The sequence below is a fragment of the Erpetoichthys calabaricus genome, chromosome 12 (assembly GCF_900747795.2).
Source record: "Erpetoichthys calabaricus chromosome 12, fErpCal1.3, whole genome shotgun sequence".
NCBI classification, from domain to species: Eukaryota; Metazoa; Chordata; class Cladistia; order Polypteriformes; family Polypteridae; genus Erpetoichthys; species Erpetoichthys calabaricus.
In genome coordinates, this window is record NC_041405.2 from 128,317,831 (window position 1) to 128,341,445 (window position 23,615).

General features: G+C 40.5%; 2 protein-coding genes across 2 annotated transcripts in view; one reads left to right on the forward strand and one right to left on the reverse strand.

Annotated features, from left to right (window-relative positions):
* The window catches only part of comp (cartilage oligomeric matrix protein), a 54,303-nt gene extending 43,633 nt beyond the window's left edge, over window positions 1–10,670 (forward strand). The window contains exons 16-19 of the mRNA XM_051935054.1: window positions 6,125–6,321; window positions 7,306–7,478; window positions 8,378–8,517; window positions 10,050–10,670. Coding sequence (XP_051791014.1) covers window positions 6,125–6,321; window positions 7,306–7,478; window positions 8,378–8,517; window positions 10,050–10,108 — 569 coding nt within the window. The 3' untranslated portion in view covers window positions 10,109–10,670. The remainder of the gene's footprint in view (window positions 1–6,124; window positions 6,322–7,305; window positions 7,479–8,377; window positions 8,518–10,049) is intronic.
* Window positions 10,671–22,183: 11,513 nt separating this feature from the next.
* Window positions 22,184–23,615, reverse strand: part of crtc1b (CREB regulated transcription coactivator 1b) — a 162,280-nt gene continuing 160,848 nt past the window's right edge. Inside the window, exon 15 of the transcript XR_007936490.1 lies at window positions 22,184–22,230. The gene's annotated coding sequence lies outside the window, so the exon portion shown is untranslated. The remainder of the gene's footprint in view (window positions 22,231–23,615) is intronic.

Sequence of the window (23,615 nt, forward strand, 5' to 3'; positions counted from 1 at the left end):
CACTAGCAAACCTACTGCTTCCTTTCCACCCTCCTCACTTACTGATTGCATAGCAGAAATCAAATTCTGGTTTTCTTCAAATTTTCTTAAATTAAATAGTGACAAAACTGAGGTTCTCCTCATTGGTACAAAATCAACATTATCCGAAACTGATCATCTTTCATGTGTTATTGATAATTCCTCTGTCTCCCCTTCCCCACAGGTTAAGAGTCTGGGTGTCATTCTTGACAGTACTTTATCCTTTCAGTCCCACATCAATAACATCTCCCGGTCTGCAAATTTCCACTTGCGTAGCATTAATCGTATTCGCTCCTCCCTCACTCCCTACACCACTGCTATCCTTGTTCATCCCCTGATCACTTCTCGTCTGGATTATTGCAATTTCCTTTTCTTTGGATCTCTTTATAAGCTTCAACTGGTCCAGAATTCAGCTGCCCACATCATTACAAGAACCCCCTCTGTTCACCATATCACTCCCATTTTGCAGCAGCTTCATTGGCTTCCAGTTCAGTTCCGAATTCAATTCAAAATTCTCCTACTAACTTTTAAGTTCATCCACAACCTTGCCCCTCCATATCTGTCTGACCTCCTCCATGTTGCCATTCCCTCCTGTACCCTTAGATCCTCTTCCTCCATCCACTTGACTGTCCCCTTCGTCCGTCTTACCACAATGGGGAGCAGAGCATTCAGTTGCTCTGCTCCCCATCTCTGGAACTCACTACCATCTGAGCTTAGAAATACTGAATCATTTTCACTTTTCAAATCTAAACTTAAAACTCATTTGTTTAAGACTGTTTTTTCTCTTTGATTACAATTGCTCTGTCTGATTTTAATTTTTGTATTTTAGTTTTGTTTATAATCTGTGTTTTATCCATTGTTTGGTGTCCTTGAGTGTTTAGATAGGCGCCTACAAATAAATAAAATGTATTGTTATTAAATGGTAATGTATCATTTCAATTTACATTTTATATTAGACCATTTTTTGTTGCAGATTCTCATTTTTACAACCTTTGGAGTCTTCCTTAAGAGTCTGCTGTGCTCTGAATGGCTTTTTCCTTGATTTATCCCTCTCTACTCCACAGTTTAAAATAACAAATCAGACAATTCAGATGTGATTAAAGTGCACATCACAGACTTTCATTTTAGGTTATTTGCAAGCATTTCACTCACACCGTGTAGAAATGACAACACTTTTTCTACATGGTCCCCCATTTCAGGGCACCATAATGTTTGAGACTACTGGTGTCACAGGTGTTTGTGATTCCTCAGGTGATTTATGATTCAACATGAGGACAAGACCTGTGCCAATAAAAGTCAAAGAAGCCATTATGAGGCTGAAAAACAAGAATCAAACCATTAGAGACCTCAGTAAAACATCAGGATGAGCCAAATCAGCTGTCTGGAATATCATTAAGAAGAAAGAACACCCTGGTGAGCTCAGTAATTGTAAAGAAACTGGTAGGCCAAGGAAGACCTCCACTGCTGATGACAGAAGGATCTTCACTATGGTAAAGAAAAAGCCCCAAACACCTGGCCGACAGATCAGAAACAGTCTTCAGGAGGAAGATGTGCTTGTGTCAGAGAAGACTATCTGCAGAAGACTTCATGAACAGAAATACAGAGGCCACACTGCAAGATGCAAACCACAAAAACAAGATGGCCAGATTACAGTTTGCGAAAAAATGTCTTAAAAGAGCCTGCAGAATTCTAGGAAAAAGTCTTGTAGATAGACAAGACAAAGATAAATCTGCATCAGAGTGATGGCAAGAGGAAAGTGTAGAGAGGCAAAAAGGAACTGCCCAAGATCCAAAGCAGACCACCTCATCTATTAAACATGGTGGTGCTGGGGGTGTTATGGCTTGAGCATATATGGCTGATTCACTGATGACCGAAAGCTGATGGCAGTGGCGCAATGAATTCTGAGGTGTATAGAAACATCTGATCTGCTCAGGTTATAGTAAATGCCTCCAAACTCACTGGAAGCCGATTCAACCTACAACAACATAATGATCGTAAACATACTGCTAAAGCAACCAAAGAGTTGTCACAGCTAAAAAAATGGAAATTTCTTGAATGTTCAAACTAGTCAACTGATTTAAATCCAAGTGAGCAGGCCTTCCATATGCTGAAGAGAAAACGTAAGGGGAACACCAGAGAAGATCTTCAGCACCTAATGATGTCTGTGAATTGCAGACTTCAAGCAGTCATTATAATAATAATAATAATTTTTATTTATGTAGCGCCTTTCATACACTCAAGGACACTTTACAATTCAATAAACACATTAACAAGACAATAGAAATTACATACAAGAAAATGAATACTGTACTTGTGTTTTTAACAGGAGTTTGAAATGAATAATAGATTTTTCGTTGAGGAGGCTGAGAGGAAGCGCATTCCAAATTTTAGGGGCTATCACACTGAAAACTCTGCCACCCATAGTTACTAACCTGTATTTAGGTACAATGAGTAAGTTGTAAGGAAGCAGCAGCTCTGACAGATAATGAGGGGCTAAACCATGAAGGGCTTTAAAGGTGAGAAGAATAATTTTAGATTTGATTCCTGAAAAGACTGGTAACCAATGCAAATCATAAAGGACAGGAGTGATGTGAGCCGATATTTTAGTGTGTGTAAGTAGACGAGCAGCAGAATTCTGAACATATTGTAATCTATTGATATATTTAGTCGGGAGGCCATAAAACAATGCATTGCAATAGTCCAGACAAGTAGTGATGAAAGCATGAATGAGTGCTTCAGTATCCTTCACACGGAGGAAAGGTTTCAGATGAGCAATGTTGCGAAGTTGAAAAAAAGCTGTCTGAACTATTGAGCTAATGTGTGGTTGAAAAGTAAGACGCTGATCAAAGATGACACCCAAATTAGGGACTGATGCAGAGGGTTCAACCAGGATCCCATTGACGTCAATTTTTAGCCCACGAAGGGTAGAGAACACAGATTTGGTGCCAACTACTAAGATTTCTGTTTTATCAGGATTACGTCGTAAAAAAATTATCTGTCATCCAATGATTGATTTCCCGAATGCAGACAGTCAGTGCAACAGGTGAAGATGGTGCAGTTGCATCAACACTTACAGTTGTGCTTGAAAGTTTGTGAACCCTTTAGAAATTTCTATATTTCTGCATAAATATGACCTAAAACATCATCAGATTTTCACTCAAGTCCTAAAAGTAGTTAAAGAGAAACCAGTTAAACAAATGAGACAAAAATATTATACTTGGTCATTTATTTATTAAGGAAAATGATCGAATATTACATATTTGTGAGTGGCAAAAGTATGTGAACCTCTATGATTAGAAGTTAGTTTGAAGGTGAAATTAGAGTCAGGAGTTTTCATTCAATGGGATGACAATCAGGTGTGAGTGGGCACCCTGTGTTATTTAAAGAACCGGGATCTATCAAAGTCTGCTTTTCACAACACACGTTTGTGGAAGTGTATCACTGCACGAACAAAGGAGATTTCTGAGGACCTCAGAAAAAGAGTTGTTGATGCTCATCAGGCTGGAAAAAGTTACAAAACCATCTCTATAAGGAGTTTGGACTCCACCAATCCACAGTCAGACAGATTGTGTACTAATGGAGAAAATTCAAGACCATTGTTACCCTCCCCAGGAGTGGTCAACCAACAAAGATCTCTCCAAGAGCAAGGCATGTAATAGTCGGCGAGGTCACAAAGGACCCCAGGGTAACTTCTAAGCAACTGAAGGTCTCTCTCACATTGGCTAATGTTCATGTTCATGAGTCCACCATCAGGAAAACACTGAACAACAATGGTGTGCATGGCAGGGTTGCAAGAAGAAAGCCACTGCTCTCCAAAAAAAGCATTGCTGCTCGTCTGCAGTTTGCTAAAGATCATGTGGACAAACCAAAAGGCCATTGGAAGAATGTTTTGTGGACGGATGAGACCAAGACAGAACTTTCTGGTTTAAATGAAAAGCGTTATGTTTGGAGAAAAGAAAACACCGCATTCCAGTATAAGAACCTTATCCCATCTGTGAAACATGGTGGTGGTAGTATCATGGTTTGGGCCTGTTTTGCTGCATCTGGGCCAGGACGGCTTGCCTTCATTGATGGAACAATGAATTCTGAATTATATCAGAGAATTCTAAAGGAAAATGTCAGGACATCTGTCCATGAACTGAATCTCAAGAGAAGTTGGGTCATGCAGCAAGACAACAACCCTAAGCACACAAGTCGTTCTACCAAAGAATGTTTAAAGAAGAATAAAGTTAATGTTTTGGAATGGCCAAGTCAAAGTCCTGACCTTAATCCTATCAAAATGTTGTGGAAGGACCTGAAGCGAGCAGTTAATGTGAGGAAACCCAGCAACATCCCAGAGTTGAAGCTGTTCTGTACGGAGGAATGGGCTAAAATTCCTCCAAGCCGGTGTGCAGGACTGATCAACAGTTACCGGAAACGTTTAGTTGCAGTTATTGCTGCAAATGGGGTCACACCAGATACTGAAAACAAAGGTTCACATAATTTTGCCACTCACAAATATGTAATATTCGATCATTTTCCTTAATAAATAAATGACCAAGTATAATATTTTTGTCTCATTTGTTTAACTGGTTTCTCTTTATCTACTTTTAGGACTTGAGTGAAAATCTGATGATGTTTTAGGTTATATTTATGCAGAAATATAGAAAATTCTAAAGGGTTCATAAACTTTCAAGCACAACTGTACATAAAGTTGTGTGTCATCAGCGTAGCAGTGGAAGCTTAGATCATACCGACGATCATAACATGTAAGGATATGTGACAAAGTACTAAATGTGACTGCATTATTAGACCTGCCATTGCTGTGTCCCAAACATTACGGCACCCTGCACTGGGAGACCAGGTATAAAATGTGTTGTCACTTCTGGATGCTGTGACCAAAATGTATGCAAATACCCATAAATGAAAGTCTGCAGTGTGCACGTTTATCGTGCCTGAATTGTTTGATATGTAACTTTAAACTGTGGAGCAGAGGGGTAAATGAAGGAAAAATGTGTTTTTGTCCCAAATATTATGGTGGTCACTATATGCTCTTATATATAAAAGAATGTATAGCAAGCTGAATTAACATTTAGAGATATCTCAAAATTTATTTTAAGATATCTAGACATGCATTTTAGATATCTCAAATTGAATTACAGATATCTAAAAATGCATCTATTTTAAGATATCTAAAAAGAATTTTATAATATCTCAAATAGATTTACAGATATCTTGAAATGATATACTGTACATTTTGAAATATCTGAAATGCAATTTGAGATATCTTAAAATAACTTCCTGTAAAATTTCCTATTCTTTGAATGGGACTTCCTGTCTATTTTAAGATATCTCAAAATGTATTTGAGATATCTTAAAATGAGTGGGAAGTTATTTTAGGATATCTCAAAATATAATTAAGATATCTCAAAAAGCATTTAAGATAACTTAAAATTCACTGTTGTTTGAGATATCTAAAATACATTTTTAGATATCTAAAATAAATTTCATGATATCTTAAAATGGGTCTTTGCTCCATTTCAGATATCTAACAATGTATTTCAAGATATCTCAAATTGTATTTCAAGATATCTCAATAGCATTTTCAGATATCTACAATACAATTTAAGATATCTGAAATACATTTTCAGATATCTCAAAATCACTTCCTGCTCATTTTAAGTTATCTTATAATAAACAAGAAGTCCCATTGAAAAAATAGGCAGTTTTACAGGAAATGCATTTGAGATATCTCAAAATCTATTGCAGATATCTTAAAATGTGAAGGAAATTATTTTACGATATCTCAAAGCGAGTTTCAGGTATTTTAAAAAGTAAATTACATTTTAAGATATCTGAAATTCATTTTGAGATATCTGTAAATGTTAATTTGGCTTGCCATAAGAATGTGTATAACCTCTCAGTGTAGCCATGTTGTGTCTAAGTTCTGCTTTTCACCTCTTTTTATGCACAAGCCCAACTGACCTCACCATTTCACTTGTGCTGTCAACAAGGTGAAAGAGTTTTAAATCTTATCTGTGCTGACATAGAGAGATAAATGATTTAAGAAGCCCACAGTTATGTTATTTGAATCTTTTGTCATACTTTTTTTCCTCCAATAAATCAGGCTACACTGCCTTTAATGGAGTTGATTTTGAAGGAACATTCCATGTGAACACAGAAACCGACGACGATTACGCTGGCTTTATCTTTGGGTACCAGGACAGCTCTAGTTTTTATGTGGTTATGTGGAAGCAGGTGGAGCAGATTTACTGGCAGGCTAACCCATTCCGTGCTGTGGCTGAGCCAGGGATTCAACTCAAGGTTTGTGACGCTTCAGGTTCTTCTGAAAGGAGGCTGGGGAAAGAGTCATTGTCACCTTACACCTTAGCTCTCTGAAAAGAAATGGACAGATATCAAATTTATTCTGACTGCCACATTACATAAATTCAAAGTTCAGTGGCACTGCTGCCTCATGGATTCAACACCCTGGGTGCCGGCTTGCTGTCCATGCAGAGTCCCCATGGTCAATGTGGGCCATTTAATGGGTTGGCACCACCTAGGCCTTGGTCTCCCATGACCATCAACTAAAGTAAGCAAATTTGTGAATGCAATGCCTTATAAATCTAAAGTAAGCTGAAATTAAGTGGGAATATGGATTTGTTCTGGTCTTCTTCTAAGGCTTAGGATGTAGACTAAACGTATTTCCAAAGGTGTAAAATAGATTACTTTTACAAATAGCTGCCTCCACTGTCTGTTCTTCTGCAGTAGACTAAGGTGAGGAAAAACAATTTGGCATTCTTTGTTGTTTCTTTTATTAATAGCACCTTTTATATTATAAAGATCTATGCATTTTCATATCCAATTCAGGATCATGGGGTGTCGTTACATATCCTGGCAATATCGGCATTTAGGCGAACTGTGGATGAGCACCCAGTGCCTCACAGGGCACACTCATGAAGCAGCTCATACCTGAGAACTATAGGCTCATCAGTTCTCGTAACACATGCACATCTTTGGGGATATGGGAGGAACAGGCAGACTCCTTGCTGACAATGGAGTCAGCAGTACTTATAGTTATGTTAAAGTTATGTACAAGAACAATAGTCAGCAGAAAACAAATGTTCATAAAATTGTACAGAATCAATTGAATGGAGCCAAGTCTTGGTCTACTATATGAATGTAGGGTTAGCCAAAGGATCTAAGAACATTACTGCCAAGTGCTAAAAATAAAACAGTGCATTTGTCATGTCATAAAAAGTGTGACAAATGGGAAGAAGCTAATTTTAATATGTCCTGGACCTACAGGCAGTCAAATCAATCACTGGCCCCGGAGAGAATCTTCGCAATGCCTTATGGCACACTGGACATACAGCTGATCAGGTGAAGCTGCTGTGGAAAGACTCAAGGAACGTCGGATGGAAGGACAAGACCTCCTATCGTTGGTTTCTCCAACACAGGCCTCAGGAAGGCTACATCAGGTACGAGTAGTTCTTCTGAGATATTAACAAAGTGCTACATAAGACCGTGGATATTGTTATTGGTATCGGAGAATCACAGGATATGTGGTAAAGTCAGTCATGGACACCCGCTAAAATAATTAAACAAGACTAGTGGCTAAATTTAAAAGGGTTTGTCTGAATAGAAGATGCCAGGATGACAAGTTGATATGCCAGATGTAATTCATCAAGATTTAGAAAGAAACCAGTGATTGTCAAGATAGGAAGTGGAAGGGAGCATTCTAATCTCAGGAGCCGTACTTCGAGTATCCACGTCTAAAAGATGTAATAATTACGCAGCCACCCTCACAAGTATTGTGAAAACTGCAATTGCATATGCAAGAGGGAGGCGAGGAAATGAAGTTTGAGCTTTAAACAAATGGAGACCTTGTCAGTCAGTAAGCCAGCATTTGTGGCAAGCTGCTTGATAGCATAACTACGAGGGACATTCAAAAAGTTTCCGCACTTTTCTATTTTCGTTGGAAACGGTGAAGGCAGGAGGAGTGGTAATTGGGCATTAAAAAGTTGTTACGACGCTGGGAAAACTGCATCGCAAGCTCCGTGTTTGTAGGTGTCGCTCTGTATTTGCATTGGCACAAACCTTATTTTCAAAGTGAAGAAAAATTTTACTAAAATTCACCCTGCTAATAACAATGGATTTAATGTTGATATTACATTTGTAAAAGATTTTTTAAAATATCAAAGAGTGTACTTTTCTATGAACAATTACAGACTTTTTACAGTTAGAAAACGTGTTCATAATTGTGGTTCACTTCTTTTGGCACATTTGTTTTTAATCTGAACACCACGTACCTGTGAAGAGGCATGCCAGTAAGCGACTCTCCATATAGGTGTTCATAATCTGTTCTGTTTTTCTCCAGAGTACGGTTTTATGAAGGACAGCATAATGTGGCAGACACTGGGGTCATTGTTGACACAACCATGCGTGGTGGACGCCTTGGAGTCTTCTGCTTTTCTCAGGAAAATATCATCTGGGCAAATCTACGCTACCGCTGCAATGGTGCGTATAAGTCATCAGTGTAACCTTTGGGGGCAGGGAACTGGCAAAGTGAAGGAAATCTGTTATACACTCACCACCATTAGGTGCACCTTGCTAGTACCGGGTTCAACCCCCTTTCGCCTTCAGTACTGCTGTAATTCTTCATGGCGTAGATTCAACAAGGTGCTGGAAACATTCCTCAGGGATTTTAGTCCATTTTGACATAATAACATCACACAGTTGCTGCAGATTTGTCGGCTGCACATTGATGATGCGAATCTCCCATTCCACCACATCCAAAGGTGCTCGTTCTGATTGATATCTGGTGACCGTGGAGGCCACTTACTGTAAGTACACTGAACTCATTGTCATGTTCAAGAAACCAGTTTGAGATGATTTGAGCTTTGTGACCTGGTGCATTATTCTGCTGGAAGTAGCCATCAAAAGATGGGTACACTGTGGTCATAAAAGGATGGACATGGGCAACAACAATACTCAGGTAGGCTGTGGCATTTAAACGAAACTCAGTTGGTACTAAGGGGCCCCAAGTGTGCCAGAAAAATATCCCCCACACTATTACACCACCACTTCCAGCCTGAACTGCTGATACAAGGCAGGATGGATCCATGCTTTCATGTTGTTGACACCAAATTCTCACCCTATCTTCTGAACGTCGCAGCAGAAATTTAGACTCAGGCAACATTTTTCCAATTTTCTGTTGTCTAATTTTGGTGAATTATAGCCTCAGTTATCTGTTCTTAGCTGACAGAAGCGGCACCCACTGTGGTCTCCTGCTGCTGTAGCCCAACTGCTTCAAAGTTCAACATGTTCTGCATTCAGAGGTGCTCTTCTGCATACCTCGGTTGTAACGAGTGTTTATCTGAGTTACTTTTGCCTTTCTATCAGCTCAAACCAGTCTGGCCATTCTCCTCTGACCTCTGGAATCTTTTTGTCCAGAGAACTGCCGCTCACTGGGTATTTTCCCTTTTTCAGACCATTCTCTGTAAACCCTAGAGACAGATGTGCACCAAAATCCCAGTAGATCAGCAGTTTATGAAATACTTCACCAGCCCATTGGACACCAACACGTTCAAAGTCACTTAAATATTCTTTCTTCCTCATTCTGATGCTTGGTTTGAACTTCTTGACAATGTCTACAGGCCTAAATGCATTGAGGTGGCTGATTAGATATTTGCATTAACAGGCAGTTGAACAGGTGGACCTAATAAAGTGGCCAGTGAGTGTACAGTAAACTGCGCAGGGTCAGATGGTTTTCTTGTAGTTTTGCTTTATTAGGAATGCAAACACAGGAAGAAATGCAGCAGATCAGCAGATTCTGAAAAAAAAGGATAAAACTGGTAAGAAAATGTCACAATGTGAAAAATAAGCCGAATAAACCAGAAGAGTCATCTCAAAACACAGCTACTGGCCAGAACATGCACAACCAGTATGACAAATCAAACTGCGCATGCTGTTTTATCAGACATTACTTATCGCCCAGGCTTTCGTACCACAAATGATAGTAACATTCTGGTTTCTTCTCTTACTTTTAGATACTCTCCCGGAGGACTTCGAAAGGCACAAATCCCAGCACGGCCGCTTCCAGGTTTGATTTGGCATGAGGGACGTGCTCAGAGAGATGGAGAAAGAGAGACAAATGTGCCTCTGCTTGAATTATGGTCATTTTGTTGTACAAACATATAAACCTAAAATATGTTGCTGCTCAAGGTTAAAGCTTTGCTACTGGATAGATCTGTGTTGAAACGTTGGTTTATTTGTATAATAAAACGAAAAATGGAGATTTAAAAAAGCTTCTTGACTGAGTACACTGATTTGTGGTGATGTGGACTGAAATCGTATGGGGTGCTGGAGTGGCATTGCTGAATATTGGCAGGACAAACAGAAGTATATGGTGTCTTTACAGAGTACTCACCCTGCTATAGCCCTGCATTGTCATAACGTTTGTGAGACTTACCAGGAATGTTTACTAAGTTCATCTCCTCCCACCCTTAAAGATTAACACACAACGATCCTATCCAGACAACGTCTAGAGCTGTGCCAGTTGCCAGCCACTCTGCCTTATTCTCTACACTGGGACTAGCTATCACCAGCACTAACAAACCTATGGATGTCATCAAGGCACACACAAAAGCACAACTCTTTTGGTCATACGCCACTTACCAACCAAACAATACTTTACCACAGTTATTCAAATTATTGAGGAGTGACCTCAACAGTCTTGTGGATAAGAACCCTTTGGCAAGGAAACAGCGATCTTTCCCACACTAAGTGTCCTTTTATTATTGAACCTGTGGATAAAAGGCAAAGTATTCAAAATATAAAAGCAAAGTGTTACTTATGAATGTACAACAATAACAATTAGAAGAAAATATAATAAAAAAATAAAATTGATAGCAAACACTGGATATGAAAAGTTTTAGTGTCAAGGAGCCGATGTTGTTCTGAGCAGCTTTTAATTTAGCGATTGGTGTTATTCACAGATTCCATTCTCTGACGTCCAGATGAAATGGTCACATGTGCCTCAAGCTCCGACGTTTCCCTCATCCTTTTGGTCTATATTTATGTTAAAATGCACACAAAGGATCCCAGGACATTATACACATTGGATTGGCTCTCTTGTCCTTATGATGAATGACTCTGATCAAAGTGTTTGATCTTGTAACTACCTCCATACTTCTTCCTTTCTCAAGCTATAAACTAATTCTGTAACTAAGTCCTGCGGCGTCCATCCATTCCCAGGTGATAAACTAACTGAAAGAAATTCTGTGCCTCCTTTTGTCCCCACCATTAAGCTGTAAACCAATTCACGCACTTCCAGTAGGTTATAATTTACTAGTGCAACACAGAAAGAATGTGCTAGAAAGGATGCCTGTAATTAAAGTCCTGTAAATTTAGTTCATCCTGGTTTGTTTGAGTAAAATAATTAGTACTTATATATACAGTGCATCACTTTTTCCACATTTTGTTATGTTACAGCCTTATTCCAAAATGGATTAAATTCATTTTATTCCTCAGAATTCTACACACAACACCCCATAATGACAACGTGAAAAAAGTTTACTTGAGATTTTTGCAAATTTATTAAAAATAAAAAAATTGAGAAAGCACATGTACGTAAGTATTCACAGCCTTTCCCAAGAAGCTCAAAATTGAGCTCCTGTGCATCCTGTTTCCCCTGATCATCCTTGAGATGTTTCTGCAGCTTCATTGGAGTCCACCTGTGGTAAATTCAGTTGACTGGACATGATTTGGAAAGGCACACACCTGTCTATATAAGGTCCCACAGTTGACAGTTCATGTCAGAGCACAAACCAAGCATGAAGTCAAGACCTCCGAGACAGGATTGTCTCGAGGCACAAATCTGGGGAAGGTTACAGAAAAATGTCTGCTGCTTTGAAGGTCCCAATGAGCACAGTGGCCTCCATCATCCATAAGTGGAAGAAGTTTGAAACCACCAGGACTCTTCCTAGAGCTGGCTGGCCATCTAAACTGAGCAATCGGGGGAAAAGGGCCTTAGTCAGGGAGGTGACCAAGAACCTGATGGTCACTCTGTTAGAGCTCCAGAGGTCCTCTATGGAGAGAGGAGAACCTTCCAGAAGGACAACCATCTCTGCAGCAATCCACCAATCAGGCCTGTATGGTAGAGTGGCCAGACGGAAGCCACTCCTTAGTAAAAGGCACATGGCAGCCGCCTGGAGTTTGCCAAAAGGTACCTGAAGAACTCTCAGACCATGAGAAAGAAAATTCTCTGGTCTGATGAGACAAAGATTGAACTCTTTGGTGTGAATGCCAGGCATCATGTTTGGAGGAAACCAGGCACCGCTCATCACCAGGCCAATACCATCCCTACAGTGAAGCATGATGGTGGCAGCATCATGCTGTGGGGACGTTTTCAGTGGCATTGACTGGGAGACTAGTCAGGATAAAGGGAAAGATGACTGCAGCAATGTACAGAGACATCCTGGATGAAAACCTGCTCCAGAGCGCTCTTGACCTCAGACTGGGGCGACGATTCATCTTTCAGCAGGACAACGACCCTAAGCACACAGCCAAGTTATCAAAGGAGTGGCTTCAGGACAACTCTGTGAATGTCCTTGAGTGGCCCAGCCAGAGCCCAGACTTGAATTCGATTGAACATCTCTGGAGAGATCTTAAAATGCTGTGCACCGACACTTCCCATCCAACCTGATGGAGCCTGAGAGGTGCTGCAAAGAGGAATGGGCGAAACTGGCCAAGGATAGGTGTGCCAAGCTTGTGGCATCATATTCAAAAAGACTTGAGGATGTAATTGCTGCCAAAGGTGCATCGACAAAGTATTGAGCAAAGGCTGTGAATACTTATGTACATGTGATTTCTCAGTTTTTTTATTTGTAATAAATTTGCAAAAACCTCAAGTAAACTGTTTTCACGTTGTCATTATGGGGTGTTGTGTGGAGAATTTTAAGGAAAAAAATTAATTTAATCCATTTTGGAATAAGGCTGTAACATAACAAAATGTGGAAAAAGTGATGCACTGTGAATACTTTCCGGATGCACTGTATATATGATATAATTAGTTTGCAGTTCAAACATTTAGGATTGTCCACTCCAGGACTACTCCCAACATTTAACACACCGAGTTCATCTTCTCCGACACAATACATTCAACACACTTCTGAATCAAAAAACGTGTTTCTCCAGAACAAAAGATGTCTGTTCCTGTGAGCATAAGTTTAATATGTCAATGTGCTCTGTGCAAGTCTATCTTATAAAAAGCCTGATTTTGTTACTCACATGTGGTGCAGCAGACACGTAGCCAGATTAAGCACACTAGAATTTTCATGCAAGCAATATGACAAAAAGACAGATTAGAACAAATGGGCACCGTGCACAGTCAGACTGTGGGAAGTTTTAAGCATGTGCTGTTTCTATCTGTTAAGTCGGCATGGAATTGTATCCTTGTTTAAACATCGTTGCCTGACGATGGAATCGCATGCTCATCTAAAGGGTGCCCCTGCACGTAAAGAAAGAGTATAAAGCTTTGGAGCATTGCCCGGCCCACCTTTGAAGTCAACAAATGGGTGACGTCAGCATCTGTTCCTTCCACATCTGCAATGATGCTCACTCCCGTCCGGCTCTTGTCACTTGCTTTATTCGTCTTTGTGATATCTGTAGTGTAAGTCATCATTAAACATTGTTATTTCTCCTACGTAATTCCTTACCGCCATATCACTAGGGAGGGGTATCGTCTTTTATGTTATATCTATCTAGATTTGGGTTAAGTAACATGCTGCAATCACAAAAAGAATTCATTCCCAGGCAGCGAGGGCCTCCTACTGTACACAGTTTGCAAAAACCCGGAATCAATTAACAGAATTATAGCCATGAGTCTTATTGGCTATGTCTGTATGAGCTTTGAACATTTAGCTTTTGGAATTTTTGCCCATTCTTAAAAGCATGTTTGCTCCAGCACTTCCAAATTACAGTGGAATCAGAAAGTATTCAGGCCCCTTCACCTTCTGTACTTTATTATATTATAGACTAGCAAAATACCCGCTTCGCAGCGGCGAAGTACTGCTTTAAAATTTTTATTAAGAAGAAAAGTAAACCTTTTTAAATTATTTGTTAAGGAACTCTTTGTATACCACGTTGTCTATTCGGCCCTCCAGTTGTAATATGACCAAGCTGTGCACTGAGCTTACTCTTGGCATGCAACATATAGTTGGCCATGTGAAAAGTAATCTTGCCTCAAATCAATGCCAACCTTTTGTAGGGTCTGTCCCTGAGACTTATTAATTGTCATTGCGAAGCAGAGCCTTACTGGAAATTGGAGGCGTTTGAATTGAAATGAGTTTCATCGATAACTTCGCATCCAGCTTTTGAGAGTTTAAACATTCATAAACATCAAAGTGTCCACTACTCAAATCGTCACCTGTGAATCTAAGATGTTTAAGAGGCATTGGTGGTTGTCCAAAGGTGTAAAATATTTGGCCATTTCGGTACACTTGAAAGTGACAACTGAACAATTCAGCGGCAGCCATCAACTCACATGCAGAACCATAGGTGAAAGGCTTAAGCATTCCACTCTTATAGTGCTCCTGTGTAGTAAATTATCTCCTGTACCGTCATCAGTCCACACCTTGAACCTGTCCCAGTCATTCAATACATAAGACACAATGTTCTTCCGCATATCAAGAGTGAGCCTGATATGGCCGTGCAATATGTAACACAGAGAATGGAAAAGGCAGTCACCATCTCCGGGCATGGAAACCACTCGGTAAGTGACAGTTTTTCGATCGTTGGTGATCACCTCGACAGACATGTTAATGGGGGTACGGTTGGAACGATAAAGGAAATGGGTACCTGAACAATGCAAACTAAGTCTAAAATACCTACACAATAACTATAATCGTAATAAACGAACAATAAAACAGCGGAGAAGCCGTGGATTAAATAAAAAGGCTGCAGTTATCAGCAGGGAGACGTGAATACCGTGGCGAAGCAAAGAAGGGAATGAAGAGACCGGAGAGACGGACGGCCTTATATAGGCAGGCAGCCAATTACGTGGGAGGCGTGGGGATGGGGGATCCAACGCTGCCTCACACAGTGACCGAGCTGCAGGCTATGGACGTATATATGTACATAAGTAGGATTCAGTTAGCGTTGGGAACCCGCGTACCAAATTTCTTGAAGATGGACCCATAAGTAACAAAGACCGTTGGAAAGTTCAATATGGCGGCTGACAGTGGCGTCATACCACCGAAATAAGTATGTACATCAGTTTCGGTTAGTGCAGGGAAGCCGCCTACCAAATTTCGTGGAGATGGGGCCATAAATAAGAAAGTTTAACATGGCGGACGTTGTCGACCGTAATGACCGTTACGCGTAGAATTTCAAAATGAAACCTGCTTAACTTTTGTAAGTAAGCTGTAAGGAATGAGCCTGCCAAATTTCAGCCTTCTACCTACACGGGAAGTTGGAGAATTAGTGATGAGTGAGTCAGTCAGTCAGTCAGTCAGTCAGTCAGTGAGGGCTTTGCCTTTTATTAGTATAGATTTAATTTTAAACAGATACATTTGACATGTTTACCCATCAATCTACACTCAATAACCCATTATGAGAAAGTGAAAACATGTTTGCAGAAGGTTTGCAAATTTATTAAACTCAAAAATATTTATAGAAGTATTCAGACCCTTAATTCAGTACTTTGTAGAAGCCCCTTTGGCAGCAATAACAGCTTTGAGTCTTCTTGGGCAAGTCTCACAACCTTTGCTCGCCTGGATTTGGGCAGAATTTCTCAATTAGACTGGATGGGACGTTTCTGTAAACCGCCATCTTCAGGCCTCTCCACAAATGTTTCAAGGGTGGGAGGTGGGTTTAAGTTCTGGCATTTGGCTGGGCCACTCAAGGACTGTCAAGCGATTTATCCCAAACTCACTCCTGCATTCTCTTGGCTATGTGCGTTGGATCATTGTCATGCTGAAAGATGAACCATCATCCCAGTCTGATGTCGGGTGTACTCTCTGTATTTGGCTGTATTCATTCACCCCTCATTTCTGACCAGTCTCCCTGTCCCTGCTGCTGAGAAGCACTTCCCACAGTATGATGTTGCCACCATCATAATTCACTGTAGGAATGGTATTATCTGCGGTGGGTTGGCACCCTGCCCGGGATTGGTTCCTGCCTTGTGCTCTATGTTGGCTGGGATTGGCTCCAGCAGACCCCGTGACCCTGTGTTTCAGATTCAGTGGGTTGGAAAATGGATGGATGGAATGGTATTATGCAGGTAATGAGTAGTGCCTGATTTTTGCCAGACATAGTGTTTGGAAATCTGCCCAAAGAGTTTAATTTTTGTTTCATTGGAGAAGAGATTCTTCTGCTGGTGTCCCCATCCAGGTTTTGTTCTTGCCTCGATGCTTGCTGGGACTGCTGTGATCCTGGACGGATGGATGGAATAACTAAACACGTTTAACAAAAATTTTTCAATGTTCCTTAAAAATTTTGAAGAATCGGCGTTCTAAGCCTACAACTGGTTTTACATTTATTACAGACGCTCATTGTGTTGCGGTTGGTTACTTGGAGATAGAAAACAGAAGGACAGAAATTGGGGATTGGTACGTTTGAGAGCCACAGTATTACTGCAATACATGATTCCATCCTGGGTTTAACTTAATGTATTTCATCATGAAGATGTTATCAAGTATACATCTTAGCATTCTAAAATGCTCAGAAAGCTGTAATCTCATGAGTGTAATGTATTCTGTGTGGCAATCACTGCCTGCATGCTCCTGTCCACATAAGAGAAAGCCTTATGCAGCGTAGCATCGATCAATTTTAAGATGACGTTAACAACATTCTACTTTAAAGACAAAACAAACTACAAGATTAAAGAGGAAGTTTCAAGATTAAAGTTGACATTTCGACTTTAATCTTGACATAGACCTTTTTTGTTTTTTCAGACAGTGGGCTGTGACTCACCTTTTCATGGCGACTTTAATATCTGACCACTACTTTTTTTTATTTCAGGCACTGAGCGACTTTCTGATCTTGAACTATTGAGTGCCTTCACCGCGCTGTGCTACTTCATCAATTTCCTTTTGTTGTTTATACCACCGGTAAATTCAGTTTTTCCTTGACTCCACTTCACTGAGCAGGACTTCCATTTTGCATTCGCTGAAATTATTTTTTGCACATGCTTTTGCCGCTGTCTTTTAACAAAACACTAAACGGAAGGGTCTATTTATATTGATTTGCATATTCAAGTAGGCATAATTCTGGGAGGAGTCGGGGTGGGGCTGTAGGAGCGTGCAAGTGTGTTAAAATTCATGTTGACTGGGATTTATAAAGTGGGAGTGTGTGGAACTTTGCTTATGCAGTTTTATGCATCTGATTTTTTTTCCAGTTTTGTCTCTACACCATGTATTGGTGTGAATTCTATGCCACTGTGTTACACAAGGGGCCCCGGGTCATGCTACTGTATTCCATTTTCTTACAATGAACTTCATGGTGTGATTGGTTCAAAGCCCTTGATATCTTTTTATAAACGTCCACGTCTTTTTTTCCCCCAACTAACTTCTTCATTTTGAAGTTCCTCAGACAGGTTCTTGGTCTTCACAACAGCAGGACAGACCTCATAAACTCAGGGCTATTTATTAGGTAATCATGCAGTGTGATAGCTCAAGACACCTGAACAGCTCAGCCAGTTTAACTTAATAATAATAATTCATTACATTTATATAGCGCTTTTCTCAGTACTCAAAGCGCTATCCTTGTTAGAACAAAAAGGACATGAATACTTACCAGTCATTGTCAGATTTTTAATATAATATAATTGTTCCAACTACTGGTGAGGGGACGCTGGCGCACGCATGTTGTTGCCGCTCCTCCCTGTAAACAACACTTCTCACAAAATTCGCCTAATTCTACACTTTCTTACGTTTGTTTTATTTCTTTTATTGTACATATAGTTCGTGGATACAGCTGACTCGAATTGTATGGATTTGGCTTATATTTACAGATTTTATGGACTCTACTTTGACTGGGAACAGCTGAGTCTGTGGATCACGGGACGAGAACCTACAAGCATTTCTTTGTGCCTGGCAATCTAGGACCTCGGGATGATCTGTCTCCGTGATTATATTTAATTCGCTTTGCTGATCTGCTCCCGTTTCATCTTACAGTACTCTACGACTGGGAACTGATCTGATGTTCATATTAACCTGGTTTTGGCTCCGGGGCGATCACGCCTGAAATTACCAAGCGTTACTGTTTGTGGCTGTGTATTGGAACCTCCAACTCCTGCTACCTCCTCCTGCTTTCCTTTCTGCTGCTTGCTATGGCTGCTCACCTACGCTACCACACCCGCCTGTCCTACCGGTTCCACTCTGCTGTGCTGCTTCTCCACTGCTATTCAGATAAGTATTACTCAGCATCATGCTAAAATACTCTCATGACAAACTCCTTCTTATTAAACAGTTTGTCCAGAGCAAATGGTCTGACTGCAACATCCTAAAGGACGCCGGTATTTTGCAGCGCCCGAAATATATACATCGCGGGTCAGGTCGCCGCCACCGCCGGGCTGCGAATGAAAACACCACCGGCAGCATTTGCTCAGGAATACGCCGTCCTTCTCATGACCCTGGAAATAGAATTGTCGGTGTGCCAAATTTGCATTATGTGGAAATAAACCCTGATTGCGGCTCTGTGCAGAAAGAAGCCTCATTATGTAATATTGCACTGTTTAACTCGAGGTCTCTTAATGGCAAAGCATTGGTGTTGTCAGAACTCATCACTGACACCAAACTTGATATTCTGTGTCTAACGGAGACTTGGCAAAAACCAAACGAATTTGCGTCTCTCACAGAGGCGACTCCAATTGGTTTCACTTTCCACTCAGAGCCTCGCAGCTCAAGACAAGGCGGTGGGCTGGCAGTAATTATCAGAGAAGACTTAAACATTAAAGAATCCCAATTGACTGCCCATTGTCTTTTGAGTGCCTGGCTCTTAAACTAACAACGGAATCAGGTCCTGTCTCACTCATTGTTCTTTATCGTCCCCCAAAATACAATGCATCCTTCTTATCCGATCTGATTGAACTTTTGACCCACCTAAGCTCTTACTCTCAGAGAATTATCCTTCTTGGTGATTTCAACATCCATATTGACACCCCCACATCTAAACTGAGAAATGAATTCCTGTCCGTACTGGACTGTTTTGACTTGACACAACATGTTGATTTTCCAACCCACTCTGGCGGTCATATATTGGACCTGATCTGCACTTCTGGACTATCTGTTGCCAACATTTACAGCACTGATTTGGGACTCTCTGACCATAAAGCAGTATTTTTCACTGTCTCATTACCTCTCCCACCTCTTACCTGTAAACGACAAATTTCTTACAGAAACCTTAAAAATATCTGTCCCTCTATCCTTTCTGGATCCATTTCTGATCTTTTACTGTCTTCACCTATTCCACCAACACTAGATAGTTTTGTTGACCACTATAACAGAGCCCTTCACTCAGCATTAGGTAAAACAGCTCCTTTAAAACATAAGGAGGTTTTCTTTAAACGCTCAGCTCTTTGGTATAACTCAGAATTGCGATCTATGAAAGCAGCTGGCCGACGCCTTGAGAGAATGTCACGTAAGACTGGCCTCACCGTGCACATCCAGGCTTTCTCTGACCACCAAAGAGCTTACAGAGAAGCACTAACTTCTGCCAAGAACACCCATTATGGCAGAATAATAGAAAGTAGCCATGATAACCCAAGGGTTTTGTTCTCTGTAGTTAATAAACTACTCGAACCCGCATCTGGTCCAACTACCTCTTCTACTGAAGTCTGTGAGGAATTCTCCACTTTTTCCGTAACAAAATTAAAGATCTAAATAATTCAACAACATAAATACATCATCTGTTTATATCTCTCCCAGTTTTCCCACTCCATCCAGCTCCTTCTCTAAGTTCTCACCAGTCACATCTGCGTTTGTTAATAACCTGCTTTATAAGATGAGGCCGACTACTTGTGTACTGGACCCCATCCCCACCACACTACTTAAATCCTGCCTTCATGCCATAATCCCGACTGTTACAACAATAACAAACTCATCCCTTGACACTGGCTCCGTGCCGCTCACTTTTAAATTGCTTCTGTAACCCCAACGTTAAAAAAGTCTGGCCTTGATGCTGACAATCTAACAATTTCCGGCCTATTTCCCACTTACCTTTCCTGTCAAAAGTTCTTGAGCGTGTTGTAGCTTCCCAACTCACCAATTACCTAACCTCTAATAATTTGATGGAACCCTTTCAGTCTGGTTCAGGGCGCGGCACAGCTGTGAAACTGCTCTGCTACGGGTAACCAATGATTTGCTTATGGCAGCAGACTCTGGACAAACTAGCATATTAATTCTGTTAGACCTCAGTGCAGCATTTGACACTGTTAGACATGACATCCTACTGTCCAGAATGGAGAACATGCTGGGTATCTCTGGCACTGCCCTCCAGTGGTTCAAGTCCTATCTGACTGATAGGCAAGAGTTTGTTAGTCTTGGCAACAGTAGATCCAGCTCAGCGCCAGTCACACAAGGAGTCCCTCAGGGCTCTGTCCTCGGTCCTCTGCTTTTCTGTATTTATATGCTTCCCCTTGGCCATATTATCCGTAGCTATGGATTGGGTTATCATTTTTATGCAGATGATACTCAGCTCTACTTCAATGTTAAAAGTGGAACTTCATCAGAGCTTTCTCAGCTCACAACCTGCCTTAGTGAAATTAAAACCTGGATGGAGCAGAACTCTTTAAAATTAAATTGCAATAAAACTGAACTCCTGCAAATTGGGACTAAAATGCAACTTAATAAAATGAGCTCCTTCCCAGTCCATCTTGGCAGTGATCTCATCAGACCTGTCTCTACTGTAAAAAATCTTGGTGTCATTTTTGACTCCTCCCTCACTTATTCCGCCCACATAAATCACATTAAGAAACTTTCTTACTTTCACCTCCGTAACATATCCCGTGTTCGCTCCTTCCTCTCCTTCTCTAATGCTGAGAAACTTGTCCATGCTTTTATCACATCCCGCATCGATTATTGTAATTCTCTACTGGCAGGTGCCCCTTCTAATCTTATATCACAGCTCCAGCTTATTCAAAACTCAGCTGCAAGAGTCCTTACTCGAGCCAGCAGCAGCGAGCACATCACACCCATCCTGCTCTGTCTTCAATGGCTCCCTGTGTCCTACAGAATCGAATATAAAATCCTACTAATAACCTACAAAGCTTTAAATAACCTCGCGCCAAACTACATCAGTGACCTTCTCCATCACTATGTGCCTGCCCCGCCCACTAAGGTCCTCTGATTCTGGTAATCTTGTTGTTGCCCGTCACTAATCTACACTCCATGGGTGACAGGGCCTTCAGCTGTATAGCGCCCAGACTCTGGAATGACCTACCAAAATTAATCAGGTCAGCTGACTCCATGAATTCTTTTAAAAAACAACTCAAAACTCATCTGTTCAGGAAGGCTTTTAGCTCTACTTGACTTTATTACCCTTCTCTCAGTTTACTTCTCTGTCAAGATGCTCATGTAACCTGTATGTGTGTGCGAGACCATCAATTATGTTGTCTGTTTTTTTTTTTTTTCAGAATTTACTGTCTTAATCTTCTTTGTTTATTTATCTGGTTTGTACAATGCTATATACTGTATATTCTGCCGTTCTTTATTTATTCTGTAAGTGCCTTGAGCATGGGAAAGGCGCTATATAAATAAAACGTATTATTATTATTATTATTTTATAATTCTGAAGCCATCCAAATACTTAATTTTTAAAGGAGTACAAAGAAAATTCAATTTAAACGTGCTGTAGTTTGACTCTACAACACCGCAAAACAAGAAATAGTCATTGGGGGCGAGTAATTTTTGAAGACGCTGTGTACAAGATGGATTCTGTTTTCAGTTCCTTGCAAAAGTTTGGAAACTCCGGGCCAAATCACAGAAATTAGTAAACAGTAAAAAAAAAAAAAAAAAAAAAAATTTGGGATAAAGAAGAGAAGATTTTTAACTAACCCACCCAGGGATAGTCATACTAATGTGGGAAGATTCAACTTGGTTAATTAATTATCATTCTTGCCTTTGGCAATACCTGTAATTGACTAAATAATTCGGTAAGGCTTCTACTTTATTTTCCTTACCTTTCTGTTGTAGGAGGTGGTCTCCAGCCTTTAGGCTTTCATCAAGGTCACTGAAGAACAGAATAATACAATTTATCGATAAAAACAAGGATTATAGGAGTATGATAACTGCATATATGCATTGACATATAAGATATAATGCAGACAGTCAAACATATAACATATAGGCTAACTGTTTAGAGTTCTGATTTATCTTGGCACAGATAAACAGATGTTGTGTGGAGTTGTTGCTTTGTTGTTGCTCCAGGTTGAAGTGGAGGATTCTTCTTGTGTTCGAGTGCACATTTTCCTCTTTGTAACATGGTCCTTTGTCAGTGGTGTTCTATGCTTTTCTGAGTTTGCATCTGCAAGTTTATAGTGAAAAGCATTACTCTTCCTGGCACAAGAGTTTAGATGCTGAAGTTCCCTTCTAAAAGTAATGGCTTCTTCTCAGCCATTTTTAGGCTGGTTTACTGTTTAGCTTTGGCTTGGCAGAGTGGATCACAGCTTTCTGATCCACAAACAGAAAGAGATTATCAGAACAGAGCAGCTCACCGGCTGTTAGCTTCAGTGAGAGAGAGAGGTTGTTTCATTCATTTGTGCTCAGGAGTGACCCCGGGCTGAGGTGCCCTAGGGAATCCCCTGAGGGTTTTCTCAGAGTTCCCTTGAGAGATCCACATGAGAGACCCAGAGTGTGTCCTCAAGGTAATGGAACGAGTTTTAAAATAATATATAACTTAGATTTAAGTCACTTCCAGTTGCAAAATCAATGTCTCCTCATAGGCAAGTTCTTCTGTCCATCAAAGTTGTCATTCATTGATTTACAGCTCTTTGAGTCCATTTTGCACCTTCTGGCTCAAGAAGTCTGCAGAGAGGGACCTTCTGGGGAGATGTCAGGGCAACTCTGATTTACACCTTTGTTATCAGACTCCAGGAAGATTCCGGGTACAAGCTGGAGTTTGGTCACCTAGTTTGGAATACAAGTGGGGATTTTGTGCAGCAGAATGTCTGTTAAATAATAATAATACATTTTATTTATTTGTAGGCGCCTTTCTAAACACTCAAGGACACCGAACAATAGACAAAACACAGATTATAAACAAAACTAAAATGCAAAAATTCAAATCAGACAGAACAATTGTAATCAAAGAGAAACAGCAATCTTAAACCAATGAGTTTTAAGTTTAGATTTGAAAAGTGAAAATGATTCAATATTTCTAAGCTCAGATGGTAGTGAGTTCCAAAGCTGGGGAGCAGAGCAACTGAATGCTCCGCTCCCCATAGTGGTAAGACGGACGAAGGGGACAGTCAAGTGGATGGAGGAAGAGGATCTAAGGGTATGGGAGGGAGTGGCAACATGGAGAAGTTCAGACAGATATGGAGGGGCAAGGTTGTGGAGAGCCTTAAAAGTTGACAGAAGAATTTTGAATTGAATGAGGAACTGAACTGGAAGTCA